Below are 24,563 nucleotides of genomic sequence, written 5' to 3'. Positions count from 1 at the left end.
CACTGTACACAGATCACATTATAGCTTAGAATTCTGCAGGTTGTAGGCCAATATTGTAAACCAATAATTCCACACCTTGAGTGGGCCACAAACGTATGACTGACTGAATATCATTTGTGTGTGTTCTGCCAAAATTAAAGATTAAGGTCATGAACATTTGCATAACAACAAAATGTATTGTTATGTAAATTATTTCATATTGTTTCAAGAAATAATATGGCGGCGTCACTAGTTCTGTCCCTGTCTTGTATATATCATAAATATAACACAAATAAAAGTATTTATTTGGGTTTATTTTCAGTCAAATATTGGTAATGTTTTCTAAATGTTTTATAGCAGAGTACACTGGCTTAGTAATGTCAGACTATTCCTACTAGTACAACCAGTGACAGACAAGCGTTAACAGCTGGAATTGAAGTGAATTGAACTGAATTGAAATTTCTTTCACCTAAATATTAAGAGAAAAACCAAAAATATACTTTCAATCTCTATGAAAGTAATACAAACAGACTAGTAAAACATAGCAAAATAAGGCTGTCAGGTTGTCTTACACAGACTGTATTAGATTCCATCATTTGATAACAGTTTTATGGCCTCTGATAGCTAACATTGACAAACTACTTTGCCTCCCCTGACATTTCAAGTACAGAGGCCATAAAGTGTTCTTATCAAACCATGAAATGTTATAATTTATATATGTCTCAGTACTTCAAACATGATTTACCAAGTGTTAATATTAATCCAATTTGTTTGCTGACTTTTCCTGTTTGTAACAAGTTTCACTTGGTCATACTTGCACATAGTCTGGATGCCAAGGTGGTCTCTAACTAAACCATGAGTGGAGGTGTAAATCGTACAATTTCTATAGGACTAGCTTGCACATAGCTTGTTGTGATAGGAATAATTGACCTCCTACACTGTACACTGTCTAGCAGTTTACTGTTGAATGTATTTTATGCAGCTTTTAAATTAGACTGTCTGACCCTGCCGGAATACCTGTGTGCACTGAAATAGTGAAACACTGCATGCAGTCTTACATCACAATGAAATTCAAACATGTATCATAACAGTATACTACTTGTAGTCTTTATCATATTACTAGATAGTCTGGATGCCAAGCGTGGTTTCTAACTAAATGTGAGTGGAGGTGTAAATGGTAACAATACTGTATAGTAATTACACTAACTACTAGATTGATGGATTGTTGTTTTACAGTAGTTTAAAAATTATGTATCCATTGAGTGAAACCTACAGTAACTTTGCAAGTCTAAGGCATTACTTTATCTTTCATATTTTTTTGGGTATCAAACAACTTTTTATCAAGCTTAACCCATTCAGTACTGAAAACTTTGCCGCCAAAATTATTTGTACAAAATTCTTATTTTTATGTAAGTTTTTGGCATATATCAGCTTCATTTTAGATTGGAATTAAAGAAATGTTACTTCGTAATGAAGTATTATTATTATAACTATGAAAATGTTCATATAAATTGGGTCCCAAAATTATTTAAACTTGTCTCCAGTCATGAAAGGGTTAAACTAAATACTATAATGATTACAAAATGTCTATATTTGTCATGTGGGTGTATATGAGTGTAGGTGTGGTCATTAATCATGTACATTTCTGTATTGCTGAAAGGGAAATTTCCATTGTATGGTCTTTCATGTACTGCACAATGTAGTTCTTCTATTCACATAAATAACACCCACTTCCCTTTAATCACAGATTTTTCTCTTTCTGTGTTCATGAAGAGTGATAGCTATGTATAAGACTGGGGAGACGGACATCTCTCTCTTACTACCTGTTTTCATCCATTTTCTTTCAAATTTTCATCACGATTTCATCTTCATGCAATACTAAAATATTGCTGACAGTTAAATAGAATGATTAACTTGGATCTATTATTAGAGTGTAACTGTGAAATGGTTGATAGGCAGCTCTGACCAGACAATGGCATGTAGCTGATTAAACTGATTTATAAGTATCAGTGGGTGGGTTTCCAATGACATAATTGTGTCAGTGAAATGTCAGTTATGCTTTCAAAATTGTTAGCCTATAGACTGACTCAGTGATAGTCTGGATGCCAACATGGTTGCTAACTAAGAAAGTGTAAATGGTAATGATACTGTAATTTGTAAAGGAACTAGACTAACTCAGATATAGTCTGGATGGCAACATGGTTTCTAACTAAGAAAGTGTAAATGGTAATGATACTGTAAAGGAACTAGACTAACTCAGGGACTGGTCCGGTTTTGTTAGAAAACTCAAGTGTTGTTACATGTAGCCAAAACATTCAGGTCAATGAACACTGTCTGCAAGATAGCCAAGTTTCTTGGCTACAACACTCAGATTGATATTAGCAGAAGAAGCAGAAGATTTAACCTTTATCAATTTTTAGCTTCAGTTCAAGAACTTTAGTGCGTGAGATTCTGGAAGTACAACCTTCCAAAGATGGTGGTTCAGGGGGAAAAAGGTCTAAACTGTTTGTTTGGGAAGCAGGTAATGGATTAAAATTCTTCAGATTTATGGGGTTCAGTATCTGAAACAGCAAGTTTGAAATGTATACCAGCCAGTGATATTCAACCTCATAAAAATCAAATCAAGGAGAAGGCTAGTGTAGTTCTATCTGTGGCATCTAATGTTACAATATCTCTTTACAAAGAGATGATTCTATACCACATCTGGACCAAGAAAAAGCTTTGATTTTTTTCATTTTTTTTCAAACTACCACATCTCGCATCTACTGCTAAATTTGTTCATTTCTCCCTTGCATGTTGTATATTTCTTCTCCAAATAATCCAAAGTGTATACAACAGATAATGCAGAAGGACAAGTACAGATGACATAAAATATGGTGCATACAATAAATCAAACCTTCTTCTTCATCATGCTTTCATCAGATCCCCACAATGTTGTAAGATTTCAAATTTGACCTATAGACCACATACAAATTCATCATATGACTACGTATAGTCTAACTCTAACTTTCATGTTGTCTATCTTTCTTGAGCAAACTTTAGAACCATTTCCCTTCTCCCTAACAATCGGAAAAACTACAGAAAACTAATGTCATGCATATTTGGATTAGGTTAGGGGTTTACCACTTTCCCAAGCTCTTCCTCTGACCCCCTAGCTTATTAATAATTCTATAGATAGTCTGATATATGAGTGCCTCTCCAATGAAACAAGGAAGACAACTTCCTGGGTAAAGAAAACCAAAACTGTATAACTTCTAGTATGATACGTGAGTCCGGCCATGACATAAGTAAATTATATTTTCCTGTTTTTAACAAACTAGCTTTCTTTGTACAAAAGTTGTATTATTACTGACAGTGACTGATAGTCTTTGTACAAAGGTTGTATTTAACCGACAATGACTGATAGCACTGTGTTTTGAGATAACAACTGAAATAGATACAGCTGTGCTTTCATCTGATCTGTGACCTTCCACAGGGTCAGAGGTCATGAACCTAGCTTAAGAGATGTGTCTTGCATATCAAGTTTTTTGGTAGCTGTTAAAGGAATTTACATAGTACACAGAACTGGAGTGGGGTGACATCAGAAGATGTCACAACTACAAAAATAATGAGTCTCTGGCATTATTTGATATAATATTTATGTATTCTGATATTATTTAATAGTACATGTCAATGTATAGTATGGTATGATGCAGGACAGTAAACATAGTATAGCATTTGCATGGTACAGTACAGTATAGTACAGTACAGCATCGCACAGTACACTGCTGGTACAACATAGCACAGTACACAGGTAGAGCACAGCACATTTTAGTATGCTGATGGCAAAGTACAGTACAGTATAATACAGTAGGTTAGAGTAGAGTAGAGTAGAGTAGAGTATGGTAGAGTATAGTACAGTACAGTACAGTATAATACAGTAGAGTAGAGTAGAGTAGAGTAGAGTAGAGTAGAGTATGGCAAAGTACAGTACAGTACAGTATGTGGCATATAACTAGTTTGCATGTCCTCAGCCTTGCTATCAATGACAATGTCTGCAAATTACCTATGCATTGAGTAGAACTATCCATCAACATTTCAACCATTGTAAAGGTACCTGTGATTTTTTTTATTGTGCACTTCATTTTGATATAGTGTGTGTAAAGTATGGTATGAATCATTTAGACCTTGAACGAGTTTTCAACATAGTTCCTTTCAATCATTAGATCTCATTGGTAACTACATGTATGCTCTCAAGCAATTCAGTTGGTTTCACCTTGTATTTCATTAATAACCATGACAACATGTCAGTTTACAGAGTACTATGACCATTGCATACATTGTAACAGTACTATTCTGTAATATCAACACAGTTGGAAGGGGGGCGGGGGGTTCCATGAAAACTCCTCAAATTCACAGTATAAAACTTCCATATCATTTCAGCTTCAATACACTTCTTTCCTAGACTAGGGAGAGCATTAGTTTCCCAAGTTGAATTTGGATTTAGCTCCATTAAGTTTGGTTATTTAGCACTGTTAAGTTTTCAGAGTTTGGTTATTTAGCTCCATTAAGTTTTCAGAGTTTGGTTATTAAGTAAAGTTTTGTTTTGTTGGGTTAAGATTAGCTCTAGTTTACTTTGTTGAACTTTTGTTTAATTAATGAAGACTAGGTTTAATAGTTAAGTTTAGGTTAGCTTAGATTAATTTAATTTTGTTTGGTTTACTCAATGTACAGGTATGTAAGGGTAGCTCAAAACTGGGATTATAAACCAGGAACCAACATTGGACTGCTCCCAGTTCTAATCTCATACAAACTCAAGTTCCAATGAAGTACTTGTAGTCTTTTAAAAATAAATTGCCATACTGGGTTGTTCTGCAGTTTTCATGAATTTCATGGTGTATTTCTTATTGTGAAAGTTGACCCAAATTTATTAACAGGGCAAAGTTGACATTGTGTACTGACAATGGACGGAAATATTTCATGTCTTCCTTTAAACTGCCAACACAATGGTGGGCACAATGGTTGGTTTCACTTAATTTCATTTGGTTAAATACTGTATAGTAATCTTTAGATGGGCATACTAAAATGACATTTACACACCCACTCAGAGGGAGGTCAGTGTTGACAGCCATAACTTCAGGAAGTGAAGTGGGAAAATTTATATCTGGAACAATGACTACACAGCCCAGAGACTTACCATGTTTGCTATCTAAGGCTGACGTTGATGACTAAGCAGTGCTATCACGCCTAACACCCAAACCTTGGGTTACTACTTACAATATATACAAATATTGTATGCATAATTTACAAGACAAGACAGACAAGATTAGAAAGTCCACTTGAAGGAGGATAAACATTTCTATACTGACAAAAAATAGATAAGAATTGATAATCAGAGATTAACCTTCTTCAGGTCAAGTTTTTGTAAAAGATAATGGTTATGTTAGGATTATTATTAAGGTTAAACAAAACATGGATGACAGCAGTTCACTTATTCTCCTCGTACATCTTACCGTAGAGCATTTTGCGCATAATTCCTTGTTAAAGAATCTACATTTGAAATGTTGGTGATTTTTACGAACTCACTTACTCAAGGTTTTGCAGAGACAATGTCAACTTTCAGAGAATAAATTTGGGAAAACTTCTACTCAACAAGTTCAAGATCTAGCTACTTGAAAACTAAAGAAGTGTCTACTGGTAGAGATATTAACGACAGTACAAGTCTTCAGGAACTATTTCACAATCTTTATGAAAACTACCATTACCTTTTTACCACATTTCAGTGCATATATCATATTATATGTATGAATGAAATATACACTCAGAAATGCTGTTTTTGTTGTTATTACTGAATAACCCAATGCATATAAAGAGTAATGCATGTCTTGGTATATATCACCTTTATATGTCTATGAAAATAAAACTGGTAGTTAGGTGAGGCTGGGAAACTATTTCATTCCCTTGAAACGCCATAAATATTGAAAGACACCAGTCACCTGCCACACCTTAAAACGGAAGTACAGAAAGTATACTTTTCACATGCAGCATATGTGTTTATATTCACTTGAATAACATACAGTCTTACAGATTTAAACTGACACTTGTTAACATGTGTACTGTATTTCTTACTTTGACAATGTTATTCAGATATTCCTACTTTACAAAGAAATGTTGCATAACACCCGTAGAGATATTATTGTTGTACAAAACACACAGAAAGACATTTAGAAGTGCTGACCTAGATTGAACGGTGACCTTGGAAAAATGGAGTCTGATAAAAATCAGATATCACTTGCATTAACATATACTTAGCTGTATGGTGTATTTGTGTAATATTGTAAGTACAACATGGTCATTAAGTTGTGAAGTTGTCAGGGTCTATTCATCCTACAGCTCTTTGTACGCGTACTGCACTGGCAAAAAAACTAACATGCATGAGTTCAAAGTCTATCAAAAAATCTGCCCTCAATATTCCATACTGATACACTTGAAACTCTTAAATGACCAAAAATGACAACATTGGTGCAATTTTGATGCAGATACTTGCAAGTTTGTGGAGCTTACCTCGCTTGCTGTTGCCATTTTGCTTGGATCAGCTATGTCACTGTTCTGATTACCCATTCAGATTTATGCATGTGGGTGTGGCAGGGATAGAAATCAGCTTGACAGCAAGGTCTTTGACACTGAAAGCTTTTGCTTGGAATCTTAACCTTTTTTATACTCTAACACTGAGAAAGTCAATATTTGTGTTGACAAATTACTTAATATTCATTAAAATTTGAGAAAAATATTTCTTTAAAAAGCCACTTTTGCTAATAATTTCAAATCACTTTCATATTTCATGCAGCAGCTATAAAAAAATGCACTTTTTTTTGCAAAATAATTTTTTGTTTTTGAAAATTTTATAAGTTTGAAATTGAAGAGTGAAAGATTATTTCATACTATATAAATAATATGCAAATATATGTAAATTAGCATGGCATAAATCATGTGATCTGGGTATCATTCGCTTACACAACCATAGGAAAAAGTTTACAATTTTAATAAAATTATGAACATATCAAAAGACATTTTTAGTACCATCTTACATTAAATGTGACCATCTGTGTATATCTGACTAAATTTTAGGACTTGAATTATAATGGAAAATATTGCAAATTGGAGACAACACTAAAATATTCTTGAACATGCAACACACAAGATCAATACATGACAAGTTTATTTTGTGTTTTTTGAGGATTTCTTTGAAATCTGTTAAATATTTGGAAAATAGGCTATATTTTGGACTTGAATATAAATAAGTCTTGGGGGATATACATATATTTTAACCATTACCATAATAAAAATCAAGGATTTTTTCTGTTTTATTTTCATCTCAGATTATGTGTACATTTTATATCTATACAACAGTATTCTTTTGAATGTTTCAAGCAGTGGAATGGGAACGTTTTTTTGAAACTATATTTTGTATTTTATTAGATATAATGACATTAATCATGGTCTATATGTTATTTTTGTGATGTGTATTTTATCTTCCAGACGATTTTACTGTAGTTTTTATTTATATTTTATATCTCGGATGTATTAGCACGTCTGTACTACTTTTTAAACCGAGTATAAATAAAATAAAAATAAAAATAAAAAATAAATATCGTACACCTTAAACTATAACAAAAGCAACACAATCAGTTCAGCATTTTCAAATGTCTTCCACGTGTTCTGTACAACAATATCTCTACGGTTGTTATGCAACATTTATTTGTAAAGCAGGTACAACAATTCAAATTGTAGGTTTTGGCAAGATTTCAAAACAGTATGTCTAAAAATTGCTTTCATCTAAAACACCATACAAAACTGCCAATCATAACAATGTTACATCACTGACTGGTATGAATAGCATACTTTAACCTTGCAATTTGTGCAACATGCTGAGCTAACTTTTAGCTTCAAAACATCTGATGAAAACATTCATTTATTTATTTGAAATTTAGATTTGGTGACATGGTTAGAATCTATATCACGCTAATTAGGTATATTGACTCTGGTATCCATAGTGTGTAATTACTAGTATTAACCTAATTAAAGGGACATAAGCTCAGTCTTTATGTTGACTTTTTAGGGGTGGGTGGGTGGGTGGGTGGGGGTAATATTTCATGAATACTTGTAACACTATTTATTGATGTATACTTCTCCATCTACTGACAAAACTAACAGTAACACCTGGTATTAGTGATATATTAATGGTTTGATGACATGATTTATACTAAAAAGTTGAGGTAACTGCTATTGTGCCATCAACTATGCTATTAAACAACACTAGATGGTTCTAAACATTTTTGAAGGCATGCATCATCCATTTAGAATGCACCTCGAGGACAAATTTCCCTGACAGTCAAACTTCTTCAAATTTCAAAGCTTCAATTTGTTATTTATTTGGGGGTGGGAGGTGGGGGTTTCATTGTCTTGTTTTCAAGGAAATCTACACTCTTTTATTTTGAATGGGGTTCACACCGTGTTTGGCAGCCATATTGGAATCTAAAATGGTTAATTTTGAATGTAATTTTGTCTTCTATTTCAAAATATCGTACAATAACTATTGACTTCTTAAATTGAGAATAAGTTGGCATTTTCTTGAACAAAGTAAGAGTAGCAGTTTAAAGGGTTTATTTTGGAGCCATATTCTATGTTAATATTATACTACAATAGTTCCATCAAGATTTTACTATAATTTTGTTGTACTGTAGTCAAAAAGCTTATAAATTCAATTTGTACCACTTTAACTTTAACATTGCAAACTTCTACAAAAATGTTGAGTACATTGTAGGTGTACACTCTACAGCATGTTGAGTAGGCATGTAGTTTTGAAAATAACCAACAAAAATGTCAGTTTTAATAGGAATATATATTTAGAAACTACAAGGTCAGAATCTGTCTATTAATTAGATCTATTATGTCTGGTATCTACTGGTGATGGTCTGTAATCCAATTATCCTTGTTATCAAAATTACCATAATTGCAAAAAAATTCAATATTCTTTTACTGAACGTTCCAGCTGAACAATTCAATTTTATGTACTTTATAAATTATAGTTCTATTTGTTAGAAAACACAGTAAAAAGCCTAAGATGTACAGACATATTTGACAAATTTGTCTCTATTCCAAAGACGCAAAGATATATTTCATATACATATACAAATTACACATCAAACAATGATACCTTTTGAACGATCTCTGTTCTTATCACAACATACAGGTCATGAAAATCTTATTTGCATAAAGATGAATACCCCAAAGTAGTTGCCATGGCAACATAGAAACTCGCCCTGCAGAATTCCAGTTTCCCAGGGTTGTCTGGGAAATTAATCTCACAGACAGACATTATATGCATGTGTTACATTTATGTTAATGATTCTCCGGTTTATGGTTGTCACGGTGAAGAACTTTCATTATAAATTTTTTTGATATTACTCAACATAGAATTCAGTGTTGGTCTGTTTATTCTTTTCTGAATTATAGCAAAATAAATTGGTTACCATGACGACTACTCTCACCTTTTTTTTCATTATCACACCATTCTTGAGAATATTAGAAATATGTTTTCATTTTTTAAATTCCCTAAAAAATGAATTCATATGTTGAATGACCAAAAGAGATCTAATTTTTGGTCAATGTTCCAATTTTTGGTCAATGTTCCAACACAATGTATGAAAATGTTTGATATATGCAGTCCATATAGTAAACATTTGTTTAATGTAGCCAACATCTGTTAGTTAGTTATTACAAAAGCACATGAAATTTATGTCTTCTTACAAACAGAATGGGACGAATACATTATTACTATATTGCAATGATATGATCTCAAAATAAGTATTTACTTCTGGGCACCATGACGAAATGGACAGCTTGGCATATGTTTTGCAAAAATGGGAAAATTTTAATGTATAGCCATGAAAAACGTGATTTATTTATTTTACTGGTTACTTCCTTTCATATCTGTAATAATCTGTAAGGTAAATTATGACAGGACGCCCTCACTCATCAGTCTTTCACATAGGTGTGGCATGACACCACACATCACAGACAATACCCTATACATATTATAATCGAACTTTTCTGTGATGTAACTATTTCACTCCAAAATTTATCAAGTTTAGGCCTAATAAAAAAACTTGTGTGGTTCCGGTTACGCTCAATTTAAGAATAGGAGGGTAGGTAGATTTTTTGTTTTATTTTATTACATTATTTTTTCTGTGTAACTGTGAGTGTCTAGTTCAGATTTTCCATTGTTTCCAAATGGTCTCTGTGTTATTTATTTCTTCCTATCAGATGTACAGACATTACAGATTGGAAGAACAGTTTTAGAGTATCTTTTTAAGTTGATGTCAGTTTCCACATCAACCATTTCTCGTGAGACTTCATAATTTTTGCAATTTTATTTTTCTTCTTCTCGAATATGTAGTTTAGTTTAGGGTCGGCAGTGAAAAACTAGGTGAGGGTCGGGTAACCAGAACCAAACAATTACTTTTTTTTTTGCCTTATCATTTTCACTGTTGTAAGCTCTTGTTATCAATACATCTTCTACCTTTCCCTGCTTCAGAATTCAGAAAAAGTTGCATAAATTTTTCGAAGTGTGGTAGTATGTATCCTTCACTGTAATCTCAACATCTGGTGTATCTCAGGTTTGCACGATGTTATTCTAATGTATATTAATTCAATCTATTAAAAAATGCAGTATTTGTAAAGTATGATGTCTTGTAAACCTTTGTAGCATTTGGTTTTTGATACAAATATTCTACATATTACAAACTTATATGTAAAGACGTAACAACCAGGTTCTTATGCTACTAGATTTATGTAACAACTCAAGTCATACAAAGAATTTTGCAACATTCTGATGATTACTTATCTGAGGATGGGTACTAAAAACTGAAAATTTTATACCAAATTTGAGATAAAATGTCAATAACATTTGTTATTTTCATCTCAACTGTCTATTGAAGCAGATTTTAACCAGATGTCTATCATTTAACACGTAACAACATGTACTTTCCAACCAAAAATTTCAACTCAGAAATTCGAATTTTTCCACCTAAAATTACTACTCAGAAATTGTACTTTCCTCCCAAAATTATGATACAGAAATTCTACTTTTCCCACCTAAAATTACCACTCAGAAATTTTAATTTCCTGCCAAAAATTACCACAAAGAAAATTTATTTTTACCTTCCCAAAAATGAACAGAAATTCTATTTTTCCCACTAAGAATTTTCCAAATTTTGGGTATAACTTTTGATATAATATTGACTGGTATTTTAATGGACTGATATCAATGAAATGGTACAACAGTTGGATTACCTTTGCAAATATTAAAAGTTATCCATCATAATGTTCTACTTTTGTGAAAAAACATGAAATTTTCTGCAAGTGCAGAAATATCTGTCCACCTAACTGTCTAGAAGTGCATCAACTGTCCTATTAAATAGGAACTGACCAAAGTAAGGACACGGTAAGGGAGACCCGATTGATTTTGAACTGTGGATAAAATACCGAATACACACGACTGGCAAAGTACACCACCATCCGTAGTGAGGCAAGACATTAAGTATTTTGATCTTACCTTCTGTTGTTTTAGTGACATATGGCCCATCTGAGATGTCACTGCAGGAACTGCTGAGTAGCCTGCTCCTCCGTAAGGGCTCGTGGAACGAGGTGGTTGTGCTTGGGGTGGAGGTAACGTGCTGCCTGGTGGTGGCTGATACTGTAAACAATCAGAACATATGAAAGTTAATACGATGTATTATCACATTTTTACACAGACACTCTGAAATAAGAAGCAAGAACTATAATACAATTTATGAGGAGGTTAATAGTGACATTTACTTCAAAAATGATCAACTTTATGTTGATATAATAGTTAGTATGTTAGTTTAAGCCACACAAAATATTACACACTAGCACACTGTTACTCAGAAACTAAGCAAGGGGAAAACTCGTGAACTCCTTGTGAATTCAGTTAGGCAATTCCCTTTTTGTATAGTTAGGCAGCTTGAAGTTAGTGCAATTAGGCAAGCTTCCCAGCATGTACCTTTCCTAAAGATATATGGTTTGAAAGATATTGTTAGAAGCAGTTTATCAGAAAGTTCTGTTGTAGGGTGTGGGACATCCTTGATTTGGTCAAAAAAAGAACGTGAACGATGATATAACAAATTGACCTTTGAATGCCTGTCACACCAAACAGAAACTATAAATGCTTGGACAACTTTTGGGAGCTGTATGCAAAGCGCTACTGCTGGGGTATTGCAAGCTTAATAGTTAGTAGAAAACAAATAGTAAGCCATATTACAAGCATTTAGAAATTCACCAAAAGTTGCATTTACGATGACTTTATGAGATCGACCACAGGACATGCAGAGAATTGTCATTCGCCCTACTTACCGATGCAGCAGGAGGAGGAACACTTCCATAGGGTTGCGCCGGATATGGTGTTCCACTGGCATGCTGATGATAATATGAAAAGTATGGAAATACTTATGGAATGTTCAGAAAGAATGCATGGATAGATGTAAAAGAATTACTCACATGCTGGACCATAGATATGGTGTATAGAATAGTTTGATGATTTTTTTTTTACCCTTTATGCTGTGTTTTTTGTTAAAGTTTGGACTGTGAAACACAATTACAGGTGGTACTTTTGATATTTTCTAGCGACTTGTTTCTTCATTTTATAACTATATGGAAAGCATGCTATCGGCAAACTCAGATAGACACAAACACAAACTTAGGGTTATCGGTGGCTGAGTGGTTAACCACTTGCCATTTACCACTGTGGTCGGGGTTCAGGGTTTGATTAAAATTTACCACACTGTAAGTAAGAAGATTGTCGTTCAGTTTGACTCTACTATACAACACAGGTTTTCCCTGGGTATTGTATGTATGTATGTATATCCGGTATCCTCCTGCATTAACACTGAACCCATGAGGAATGGCCCTCACTGGACTTCTTAAGAGATATGTGTTTATATACTTAAAGAATTATCGAGTATAAATAAAGATGTTTTTGTTGCATGTGGTAGTTTGAATGATAACGATGCCTGATTATGTCTACTAGACATGATCACCTGACTACAAAATAGCGTAAACAACACTGAATAAGGCTGAATGTAGTTTAGTTCCTGTATAGTAACATTATCATTAAACGTCCACTCACTGTGGTATAATGACAAAACCACAGCTGGCATCCAGACTAGGTTGAATGTGGTCACTTAAGGAAAAAGTTGTGTCTATTTTATTTTGTCGATAGCTTGATTTCCATAGTAGTAATATGGTGACATATTAAACTTGTACAAAACTATGCCCATTCTGAATCACCTTTCAGTTTTAAAACAATTAATAAGTCAATTATAAATGAAATATGTATTAAATTCTATAAATTAATAATAATCAATAAATATGTTACTCTAAAATCCACCAGTTAATATGATCTGAAAGTAAGCAAGTTGAAGTCATTAATAATATTCAAACAAAAACAAAAATACAACAAAAGATTATCACAACATGACAGTAATGTGGTTACAGGGACATATCAGTTTATAAACTTTATGGTTCGTGTTGGTTACTTCAAAGGGACACAGTCTGTAACTTTATGGGTCGTCTTGGTTACTTTAAAGGGACACAGTCTGTAACTTTATATAGGTCATGTTGGTTACTTTAAAGGGACACAGTCTGGAACTATGGTTCATGTGTAATGCCATGGTTCTTGGTGGTTACTTTAAAGGGACACAGTCTGGAACTATGGTTCATGTGTAATGCCATGGTTCTTGGTGGTTACTTTAAATGGACAGTCTGTAACATCATGGTTTGTGTTGGCAACTTTAAAGGGACACAGTCTGTAACATCATGGTTTGGGTTGGTTACTTTAAAGGGACACAGTCTGTAACTTTATATAGGTCATGTTGGTGACTTTAAAGGGACACAGTCTGTAACTTTATTGTCCTTGATGGTGACCTTAAACTTAAAGGGGCATAGTCTGTAACCTTATGTATGGTTGTTAGTAGTTACTTGAAATGGATACAGTCTGTAACTTCATGGTTTGTGTTGGTGACTTTAAAGGGACACAGTCTGTAACTTCATAGTTCTTGGTGGTTACTTTAAAATCAAAGGTACATCGTCTGTAACTTTGTATGAGCATAGTCTGTAACTTTATAGTTCTTAGTGACTACTTTAAAGGGATACAAAATAATGAAATTTAAACCACATCATTGTCAAACTTGATATCAATGACGACTGTATAGCCATCACAAACACACAGTAGGTTATTACACATGCATGAATCTTGTATCACTGCAAACTAAAACAAGTTGGTTAGACCTGACCTGTTACCTTCCACTTACCATGGGAGCTGGCATTTGTCCATATGGTGTGCCTTGACTGGGATAGGAACCTGAGGGATACTGGTATGGAGGATTGGGAAATTACATACAAAATGTTTATGGAGAAGTTCTGGATAATATCACATGGAATATCAAAAGACCGAATAAGGATACTATCCCATGCCATTGAACATTACATTTATGTATACAGTACTATATATGGTACGGAGGGCAACAAAAATGTATAATATTATGACACATAACATTTTGACTGACTATTAACTTATCCACCCCATGTCTGACTTCTCCTATGAATAGGTTCTGAATGTCATAATGTATGTATGTATGGATGGATGGATGTATGTATGTATGTGTGTGTGTGTGTGTGTGTGTGTGTGTGTGTGTGTGTGTGTGTGTGTATGTATGTATGTATGTATGTATGTATGTATGTATGTATGTATGTATGTATGTATGTATGTATGTATGTATGTATGTATGTATGTATGTCCGTCCATCTGTCTGTCTGTCCATATGCATGCATCAAATATCAACCTAAAGGGTCTGGAACTTTTGTGACAAATTATAATTGAAATTGAAAGTCTAATTGAAACTTCTTGAACTTGTATCATTATATGCCCCAACTGTAGAGTGAACCTTGGCGAGGAAAAATCACTCAGGAAAGACACGATATGTTATTCAGTGAACTATGTTTTATGCAGTATGGATTGCTGGCTTTGAAATGATTTTGAACTGGTAAAATTTCACAACAATGTTTGATTAATTATATACCTGATACCAGATGACACAATATGCTTATATTGTATGGAACTTTGGGGGCTAAACACATAGAAAGAGGAGGTCTTATGCTAGGGTAATTTTGTTCTTTCTGTGAGGGGGAGGTGGAGGAGGAATGGTAAAAAGCAGAAATGTACCAATTTCCATGAAAACCATTTTTATTGATGATTTATTTGTCCATACTTACCTACAGGAATATAAGATGTATGAAGTATGCAAATAGGTACTTACGTTGGAATACACCTTTTGTATCAATAGCGCCCTCTAGTGTATAGGCAAGTTATGACATAGCTTGAAAACCTAATGTGAGAGTGTGTCACACAAATTTGCATCTTTAGTCAACTGTTGTCAAATTTTTGATCAGGTGTTTGTGAGAATGGTGTCCATCTTTCAACCATATCATTATACTTCTATGACACAAGGGGGCACTATGCAGTGAAAAGGTGTATTGCATGCATGGTTTCTCCCTTACCTGCGCTGGTGGTGGTGGTCCTCCTGGTTGGCCTGGATATGAAGGATAACCAGTACTCTGGGCTGGATAACCAGAATGACCTGGTGCACCAGCTGCAGCTTGGGCTGATTCTGGTGTTGGCATACCACCAAATCCAGGGGCACCTGGAGCTGGGGGCTAAAATATAGACAAGACAATGTGATGTGACATTTGCTATTATCCCAGTAGAAACACAGTTTAGTCTCGAAAGGTGACTCCTTCGCAAAAATACAATATTTTTGTGGGTTATTTGTGTAAATATAATGTGTATCAGAGTGTGTCAATAATGGCTTTGTCATTCAGAGGTCACATTCAGTCCCAATCTGCAACTATGCCCTCTAGTGGTAATTTAATGTGATTTAACGTGATAACCATGGCAAGACTGGGAAGAAAGTCTCAAAGGTGAGTGATCAAGGCTAGAGGTTTAAGTCGAAAGCTTTCATAAATGCTTTCATATTTGCAGTTATGTGAAATCAGTTAAAAACAATTTTCAAAAACATATCAGTGATGTTAACTGCTAAAATTACTCATGAAAAAGTCACAACCATGTGATGTGTTTATAGTGCACTCATTTGCATGATATGTATACATTAATGTTTTTGGTCCAATTGCACTGCAGTAGAAATACCACTTGTAAGTCATATACATATTCACCACAACAAGTACTCATTACTACATATGTAAAATATAGTAAGATACTGTAACAATGAAGACTAGGGGATTTGTTAAAAGTTCTAATATCAACTGTACATGTAACTGTAACTTTAAGTCTGTCTTGGTGTTTGTACATAAACTAGGATGTAATAATACTTACATAACCACCAGCTTGTGGGTATCCACCACCGCCACCAGGATATGGCTGTGCCTGTGGCATTCCTGGCTGTGGCTAAACATGGAAGAAATTACCACAATAGTCAACAGGGATGTAGCTAACAATAAAGTGGCACAAGCTGGGTTTATAAGCTTTTTACTGGTCAGAAAAAAAACTTACATAAAACCTTGTTTACACTATTCTAGTATATTGATAATATTGGTGCATACCTTCTATGACATTACAATTGTCTTCTGGCATTGTTAGAATTGTTGATGGTATAGTAGGAATTTTTTATATAATAAATTACATCAGTGGATCTTTTACAAATCAAATCTTACTACATTTGTACCAGGTTTGAATTTAGTCAAATGAAAGTGAAAGTTAGGTAACAGACTTATTATGTGCATACTATATGATAACAGATTTACTACATGCTTGGTAATAATTGCTCATAACTTACTGGGTAACTGCCGCCAGGGGGTGCACCTCCTGGATAAGGTTGTTGTCCCATGGGATAACCGCCAGGCTGCTGAGGAGGATATCCACCAGGCTGCTGGGGAGGATACCCACCAGGCTGCTGAGGGGGATATCCACCTGGTTGTTGAGGGGGATATTGATTTGGTGGATACCCACCACCACCACCGTAGGGAGGATAACTCATGATATCACCTTCCTAAAGATAAACCTGAAACAAAACAACAATAAGTCATTTTCAAAATTTTGGTTTAAACATTACTGACTATTAGTATTAACGACACACAGACCATCAGTAGAGTTAACATTGATAGTATTCAGCGGCCGCATGGATTCTATCAGATTTTGATATTATTTTGACCTCTATTTTGAAAATTTGTAAAGCAAACCCACATTTTTAAAATTGATTTTAACAGGTTGGAGTTAATTTAGTTTTGCATCTGTGCTGTTTGATGAATTTGAGAGAGTCTTGTGATCTCATACATACATTTGGTGTATAGACTGGACACATAGAAACTTAATGTTCAGTTTCATTTTATTTGAATTACGCTGGTTACAGAACTGACCTTATTTGTCTGAATTCCCTAGAGTACAAAATATGTCAGATATTATTTTAAATTATCATTACATGTATAAATAAATTAAGTAAATCTTTGCTGACCTAATGATGCATGCTCTGTTCACTGAGCAAAAGATACATGTATTCAGTGTGTTTTAGCTATAAACCTTTTTAGTTGAGATTTGTTTATATAATTAATATGTTCTGTCGTATACCCTATAGGGCACAAAGGCAGATCATAACCTCCCTTTATAAATCATCAGTGTATTTGCTAAGAGCAGTACACAGGTTAGTCTGGCTAGCTGCTAGACCTTGGGCTTTCTTCTGATAGATATGAGGGTGGAACACCCATTCAGGCTATCGCCCTCACTAGCAACCTTCGGTCGCCTTCACAGTGAGTAGAATAGCCCTAGGGGTCTAGCAACAAGACGATACGCAGGTAAAATCTAACTGAGTTCCCTAGTCATTTTACCACGGTTCCCTACCAATGTTTAAGCTAATGTCTGGAAAATTAGAATACTCCTGACTTTTCCCTTTCTGTTACCAAGGTTCTCCAACATTTAGCAAAAACAGTGAACCACAGCAGGACTGTGAGTGTGACTTTATGAACATAAACTGGAGTTCAACGAACTGATGACACATGATGTCAAGGTGACATACCTTTATATTACATTAATGACAACACCAGCAATAAATTTTGTGATAAATATCACATATATACAGCTATCCTCTTTTACAATGTATATACATTAGCATCAATAATCTTAGGTCAATACTTTTGTTGCTCGGAAACCCCAGGGAAATAAATTCAAACTTTCATATCCTGTGATGAAATTGATTCCATATGAGCGATTGCATTAATTCATTTTTTAATCGAGAATTACTCGATACCATGAATGGTGCCCTCAACCAATGACATGAATGACAGACAGATGGTTGGCAAAGATTTTTTAAACAAAATGTAATACGACACTCAATTTTTTCAAGGACAAATGTTGAGACATATGCTGTGAAAATAAACATATATTTGAACTCTTGCCTTTTTATGAGTTTCAAAATATGGATGATGTAAAAGATAATCAAAGTCACTTAGGAAAATTTTCTACAACCATGACTACATACAGCATGACAAAATTCTGCATTTTAAAATCTATATGTATTTCTTAGAATTTTAAAGTGATTCAAGCATAGAAACTGACACACTGTCTTTGGGCACTATTTTTGGTTGGGTTGCACGCAATCTGATTAAAATCTGATGTGGTGACTACATTGTACAAGTCGATTTCTTTAATCACCTCTATGTTTGTTTTGTTTACTGTTATTTGTTTTTGATTTTGTTTTATTCTCAGAATGAGCACCTTCTTTCCATGTAGAAAAAGCAACTCACTCCCGGAACATCAAAATAAAAAACAAACAATAAATGAAAGAAATACAGGTATTGAAAGAAAGAAATTGATCCAAATTCACCTTCAGATTGGTTTGAGGGGTGTGGCATGATTGATAATGATATTAAAAACTACTTTTATCATTCAAACATCCTTATCAATCATTCCAGTCCTTATCAATCATTCCAGTTGACTTTTAAAGTAAAATACTATGGTATCTGATTCCAACAAGACACCAAAGGTCCAAGAACACACTTAGAAATACAAGTCGATGTAATTAGTTTGGCAGGATTCATCAAACTCCAGCAATGTAACCTTTATATGTATGTGTACTTTCTATTTGCCCCTAACAACATGGACACTGAAACAACCATACTGGAATTCTGTGTCTAGTGTATCCTGGAAATCATCGGAATTTATACTATTCTGTTCTACCATGCTAAGGAAATGAAACATCCTGTAATATGCACTGGGGTTCCTGGCTTCTATGACAATAGAATTACTTAGTAACGGTTGCTATCATGGAAACATGGACAGACATGTTGTGATTACATTGTTGTGACATTACTATATGCTTTATATTAAACTACAGGTATCGTGTGTACAACAAATGCAAAAGGCAAGAGGTGGGCGTGGGGCGAGGGTGTTGTAAGGGATGGGTGAGATGGTTTGTAACCGGTGTAGTAGCCCAACATCTTTCCTAAAGTAACAAAATACATGTATCTTGGCATGAGTGACGTCCAGCCAGGAATTAAATATTCCCCTCCCCAGACCAAATGAGTTCTACAATGCATTGACCGAGTGGCCATTGCAAGTACTTTGCTTGTGTGCTTGGAATGGGTATGTTGTATATGTAAATTTTCACAGGATGGTGTTTAAGTATGCAGAATGGAGTCCCCTAGTACTCCATCTGCAAGCAGGACTAGTCTTGTATGATGTACATGTCACTGTGTCTGTATACACTGTATTTGTTGCGCAATGTATACTCGGTATATTTGTACACATCTGACATCATTCTGTGAAGGTCATGACCTACACATACCAACATATTTAATATTATTTACATGTATTGCTATTTATAGAGACATATCTACTGACACAACCTTACATTACAACTGGGTATTTCATAGACTAAGTAAATGCTACAGAGCAATATTTATTTGTAGAATTCTGGTCACTTTTTAGGTTTTAAGACATATCTTCATGTGCAGAATTGCAATATTTAATATGATGCTGCATATGATATGAAACTAAGGGAAAGGAACTTTCTATGCCTCATAAAATTTTGGATAGTAGTAGTGAATTTACAGTGTTTCTGCTATTAAAGGTTTGGGAACCCCAGTAACAGAAAGGGAGAAAGGGGTAAAAATGGCAGTATTTACCATAGAGTCTATAGTAATTTTGTTTGGGAACCAGGTAAAATGTGAACCCTGGTAGATTTACCTACTTACCACCCTTAGCAAAAAACCTGGTAAATGACATGGGAACCCTGGTAGATTTACCTACTTACCACCCTTAGCAAAAAACCTGGTAAATGACATGGGAACCCCGGTAGATTTACATACTTACCACCCTTAGCAAAAAACCTGGTAAATGACATGGGAACCCCGGTAGATTTACATACTTACCACCCTTAGCAAAAACACTGATTTACCCAGTACCTTATTGGAATCTACTTTTCTAAGCAACTCTGTAGCTTTAAGTATTAAAGTATCAATTACTATTCTACTAAAATTTTGGACGTTTAAACAAATTAAAATGATCACTTTCATGTATCAGTCCAAAGCTGGCATCGAACTGAACCTAGGTACTGAGAAGTGACATACTGACACTGCTAGGCAACTTCTGTTAAACATGTTATCGACTGCTTGTATTGTTATACAATTACAATACTATAGAAACAGTCCACAACATAGTACTACAACCATGGTCGCGTGAAAAGAACCGTCTACCTACCCACCTATTCTAAAATTGAGCGTAATCGGAACCACACAATTTTTTTTTTGTTAGGCCTTTAATACATGTATGACATGTATACTTTCCAGTGATATACAAGTAAATCCCATCTGTCTCATTAAACATAGAATATGTACATTGTGAGTAATGTGACCACTATGTACACAAGTTATACATCTATCTGTTAGCTTTCCCCACTCCCTTTTCAAACAATTTACAAACAAACAAACAAAACAAACATAGACCTTACCCTGTCTATTTCAAGATGCTTCAGATCTTTCTACCAAAATTAAGGTTATTTTTAGCTCTGTATATTCTCATGACCCTTGACCCTGAAATGTCTTGAAATCGACATGCTTCCAGACTACAAATGACATATATGTTTTTACATGTGTACAAGTTATGAGTTGATCAAAAATTTTAAAATACACATAAAATTTCCAACTCTAATGTAAATAATGTTACTCACAGAATTAATATTACTAAGTTCAGAATTTCATCTCATATTTTATCCCTTGCACATAAATATACCTCATGAAGAAAGACTATACACTATAGTAGTCTAGTTCCTATATCATAGTATATGGTCACATTACGATTTATACCTCCCACTAGTCTAGTTCCTATATGGTCTTGTTATGATTTATACCTCCACTAGTCTAGTTCCTATATGATCTTGTTTTCGATTTACACCTCCACTAGTCTAGTTCCTATATGGTATCTTTATGATTTACACATCCACTCACATCAGTTAGAGACCATGTTGGTATCCAAACTAACACCACACTAGTACAGGCAAAGACATGTCGAACCTCATACTATAGTGTATATTTCCAGAGCTATACTACATGTATGCGTACAAACAACTTTATGTTTGAAATGTATTCTCTCTTTTTTTTAAATCTATTTTAATCTATGATCTATTATAAGTAAGTAGTTTTTATCTGTAGTATAGATTAACTCAGTTTATATTTGTTCTTTGACTCATTTTATTGTACCTTTAATGATCCCCAGGGATATATTATGTACACTAAATAAATAAATAAAGAATTACTGACCAATCTGTTGGTGATGAACGCCATACTTTAGTAGAATGCCACAATAATCATCATACGATTAATACCAGAATTTAGTTTGTAAATGAAATGTTCATAAAGGATGCAAGCAATCTACTAAACAATTTAAAGAATAATCAGGCATCCGGGATATGTTTATTGCCAACAATTTCAGGAAATTTATCATTCTTGTCTAACAAGCCCTTTGTATTAATTTATAGATTAACATGTTTATTATTATACTTAGTGTTCGTTATTATTATATTCATATTTTTGGCATGAATTATGTATTTCTTTACGTTCATACATAGTTTTGTGTCAAAATATACCATATTGTACTGTATTGTACTGTGCTGTGCTGTGCTGGGATATGCTGTGTTGTACTGTACTGTACTGTACTGTACTACACATGTATTCTACTGCGCTGCACTGCACTACACTGTACTATTTACACTGTGGTACTGTAATGCAGGGTCAATGTAACAGTTGTATGACCACCACAGTATTTACACTGTGGTACTGTAATGCAGGGGTCAATGTAACAGTTGTATGACCACCACAGTATTTACACTGTGGTACTGTAATGCAGGGGTCAATGTAACAGTTGTATGACCACCACAGTATTTACACTGTGGTACTGTAATGCAGGGTCAATGTAACAGTTGTATGACCACCACAGTATTTACACTGTGGTACTGTAATGCAGGGTCAATGTAACAGTTGTATGACCACCACAGTATTTACACTGTGGTACTGTAATGCAGGGGTCAATGTAACAGTTGTATGACCACCACAGTATTTACACTGTGGTACTGTAATGCAGGGTCAATGTAACAGTTGTATGACCACCACAGTATTTACACTGTGGTACTGTAATGCAGGGTCAATGCAACAGTTGTATGACCACCACAGTATTTACACTGTGGTACTGTAATGCAAGGTCAATGTAACAGTTGTATGACCACCATAGTATTTACACTGTGGTACTGTAATGCAGGGGTCAATGTAACAGTTGTATGACCACCACAATATTTAGTGTGGTAGTGTAATGCAAGGTTAATGTAACAGTTGTATGACCACCACAGTATTTACACTGTGGTGCTGTAATGTTTGACAGAAGACTTGACACTCATTGGGAGGGAAAGAACATCAAACACAATCTAGGTGATATTACTTCATATTAGGATTATTGTGTGTGTGTGTGCACCCAAACTGGAATCTATTCCTATCTGAGGCGCAGGAGGCCTAACTCAGAATGTAACTATGTATCTATGTAACTATGTTAATATGTAACTATGCAAATGAGCTTCATTTGATAATTTCTGCTGAATAACCACCACACGAAAGGACACCTGACTTTCACAAGAGGATTATGAAAAACTTTTCACATATCATTCATTAAATTCAAACCTGACCTGACCTGACCTGACCTGATCCAGGCCTGGTTTTGTAATGATCTTTATCTCCTGTAAAACGTGGAATATGAAAACTGTCAGTACTTTAGGATCATCTTGCCACCCCTGTTTATAAATGGAAGTCTCCACAGCACACACCCATTATAAATGTGCTCATCACCTCTGTTCTGCTCATCACATTATAAATCCAATATCTATATCATGACATGACTTTATTCGTCAATCAATTTCTTCCGTAATACCCAAGATTTCCTACTTTCAGTAAACTGTCCAATGCATCACATAAAAATACACCAATGGTGTTAACCGTTAGCAATGCTAATATTTGTTTAGCACTTAAAAGTTTAAAATACTGATTTTTGAACAATATCGAAAGTTGTAATTTATTATGAGATGTGAAAGCTTATAAAAAACAAACGTAAGATTAATCCAATCGGTAATATATAGCAGGAAATCATATTAACTTGTCTGTGTGTCAATGTGCTGTAGGCGTGGTGACATCGGGTGACATAGTTCTTGTCACAATATTTGTTTGGAAATTAAATTCCAAGTTCAAATACAAGTATTTTACCGCCCAGTGGCCCTTCTCCACAAGGCCATGGACAAATTAAAATCCTTAGTCTGGATCGGACAGATCTAGCCACCGTGTACGTTGTTTCGATGACTTATTAGTTTGAATACGTGTGCAAGTCAGCGAGGGATGAAGTCTCAAGCAAAACAACTTCCGGATTTCATTTCAGTTGTCCCGTGTCAATTTCATTAATTGTGTGTAAGTAGGAGGATATTCTGTAAAGTTCTGATATCTTCACGTAAATAAAAAAGACACGAGTGAAAGTGTGAATCAAGCTTGCAAAAAAAGTGAAATTCTTACCCAAATGAAGACACCGATGTTCGAATGTGAAGAGAGTTTCTTGTGGATACAAATATTCTTTGACAGTGAATCATAGGCGATTTGGGTCGGGCAAAGGATCCTGGGTAACCAAAGGTTAAAGGTCCCGAGCACCTGAAAATGAAACATGGCGGGTTTTGTGAACGTAACAGTCGAATGAGGTTTGTTCCCTAATTTACCTTATTTACTTACAAATTATTCATTGCGCACACTTCGTGAAAAGACAAGACATTGGTCTAAAATGATGATGCATTTGTTGTCACAGTAATTTATAATATATGATATACCTTCGAGTTTTTTAAATGGATAATGTAAGCATCATAATATTGACATTTTTGGGTTATTCTGTTATGTTGCTATTTAATTAAAGTGTGACCTCGACCGTCTAGAGGCTGCGTCTGCCG

The 24,563-nt window shown here is 34.5% G+C and overlaps 1 protein-coding gene across 3 annotated transcripts in view; it reads right to left on the bottom strand.

Annotated features, from left to right (window-relative positions):
* Nucleotides 1-24,225, bottom strand: part of LOC144452021 (annexin A4-like) — a 35,778-nt gene extending 11,553 nt beyond the window's left edge. The window contains exons 1-7 of one of the 3 annotated variants that reach the window (XM_078143016.1): nucleotides 24,142-24,225; nucleotides 16,887-17,111; nucleotides 16,427-16,498; nucleotides 15,595-15,750; nucleotides 14,349-14,408; nucleotides 12,394-12,456; nucleotides 11,576-11,716 (exon numbers count right to left, since the gene is read on the bottom strand). In XM_078143016.1, the coding sequence (XP_077999142.1) occupies nucleotides 11,576-11,716; nucleotides 12,394-12,456; nucleotides 14,349-14,408; nucleotides 15,595-15,750; nucleotides 16,427-16,498; nucleotides 16,887-17,087 (693 nt within the window). In that variant the 5' untranslated portion in view covers nucleotides 17,088-17,111; nucleotides 24,142-24,225. The remainder of the gene's footprint in view (nucleotides 1-11,575; nucleotides 11,717-12,393; nucleotides 12,457-14,348; nucleotides 14,409-15,594; nucleotides 15,751-16,426; nucleotides 16,499-16,886; nucleotides 17,112-24,141) is intronic. The other 2 variants (XM_078143017.1, XM_078143018.1) reach the window with 2 other exon arrangements.
* Between the last annotated feature and the right edge of the window lie 338 nt (nucleotides 24,226-24,563).

This window comes from Glandiceps talaboti, chromosome 22 (genome assembly GCF_964340395.1).
Source record: "Glandiceps talaboti chromosome 22, keGlaTala1.1, whole genome shotgun sequence".
Taxonomy (NCBI): domain Eukaryota; kingdom Metazoa; phylum Hemichordata; class Enteropneusta; family Spengelidae; genus Glandiceps; species Glandiceps talaboti.
This window is presented reverse-complemented; position numbering and strand designations above follow the sequence as displayed.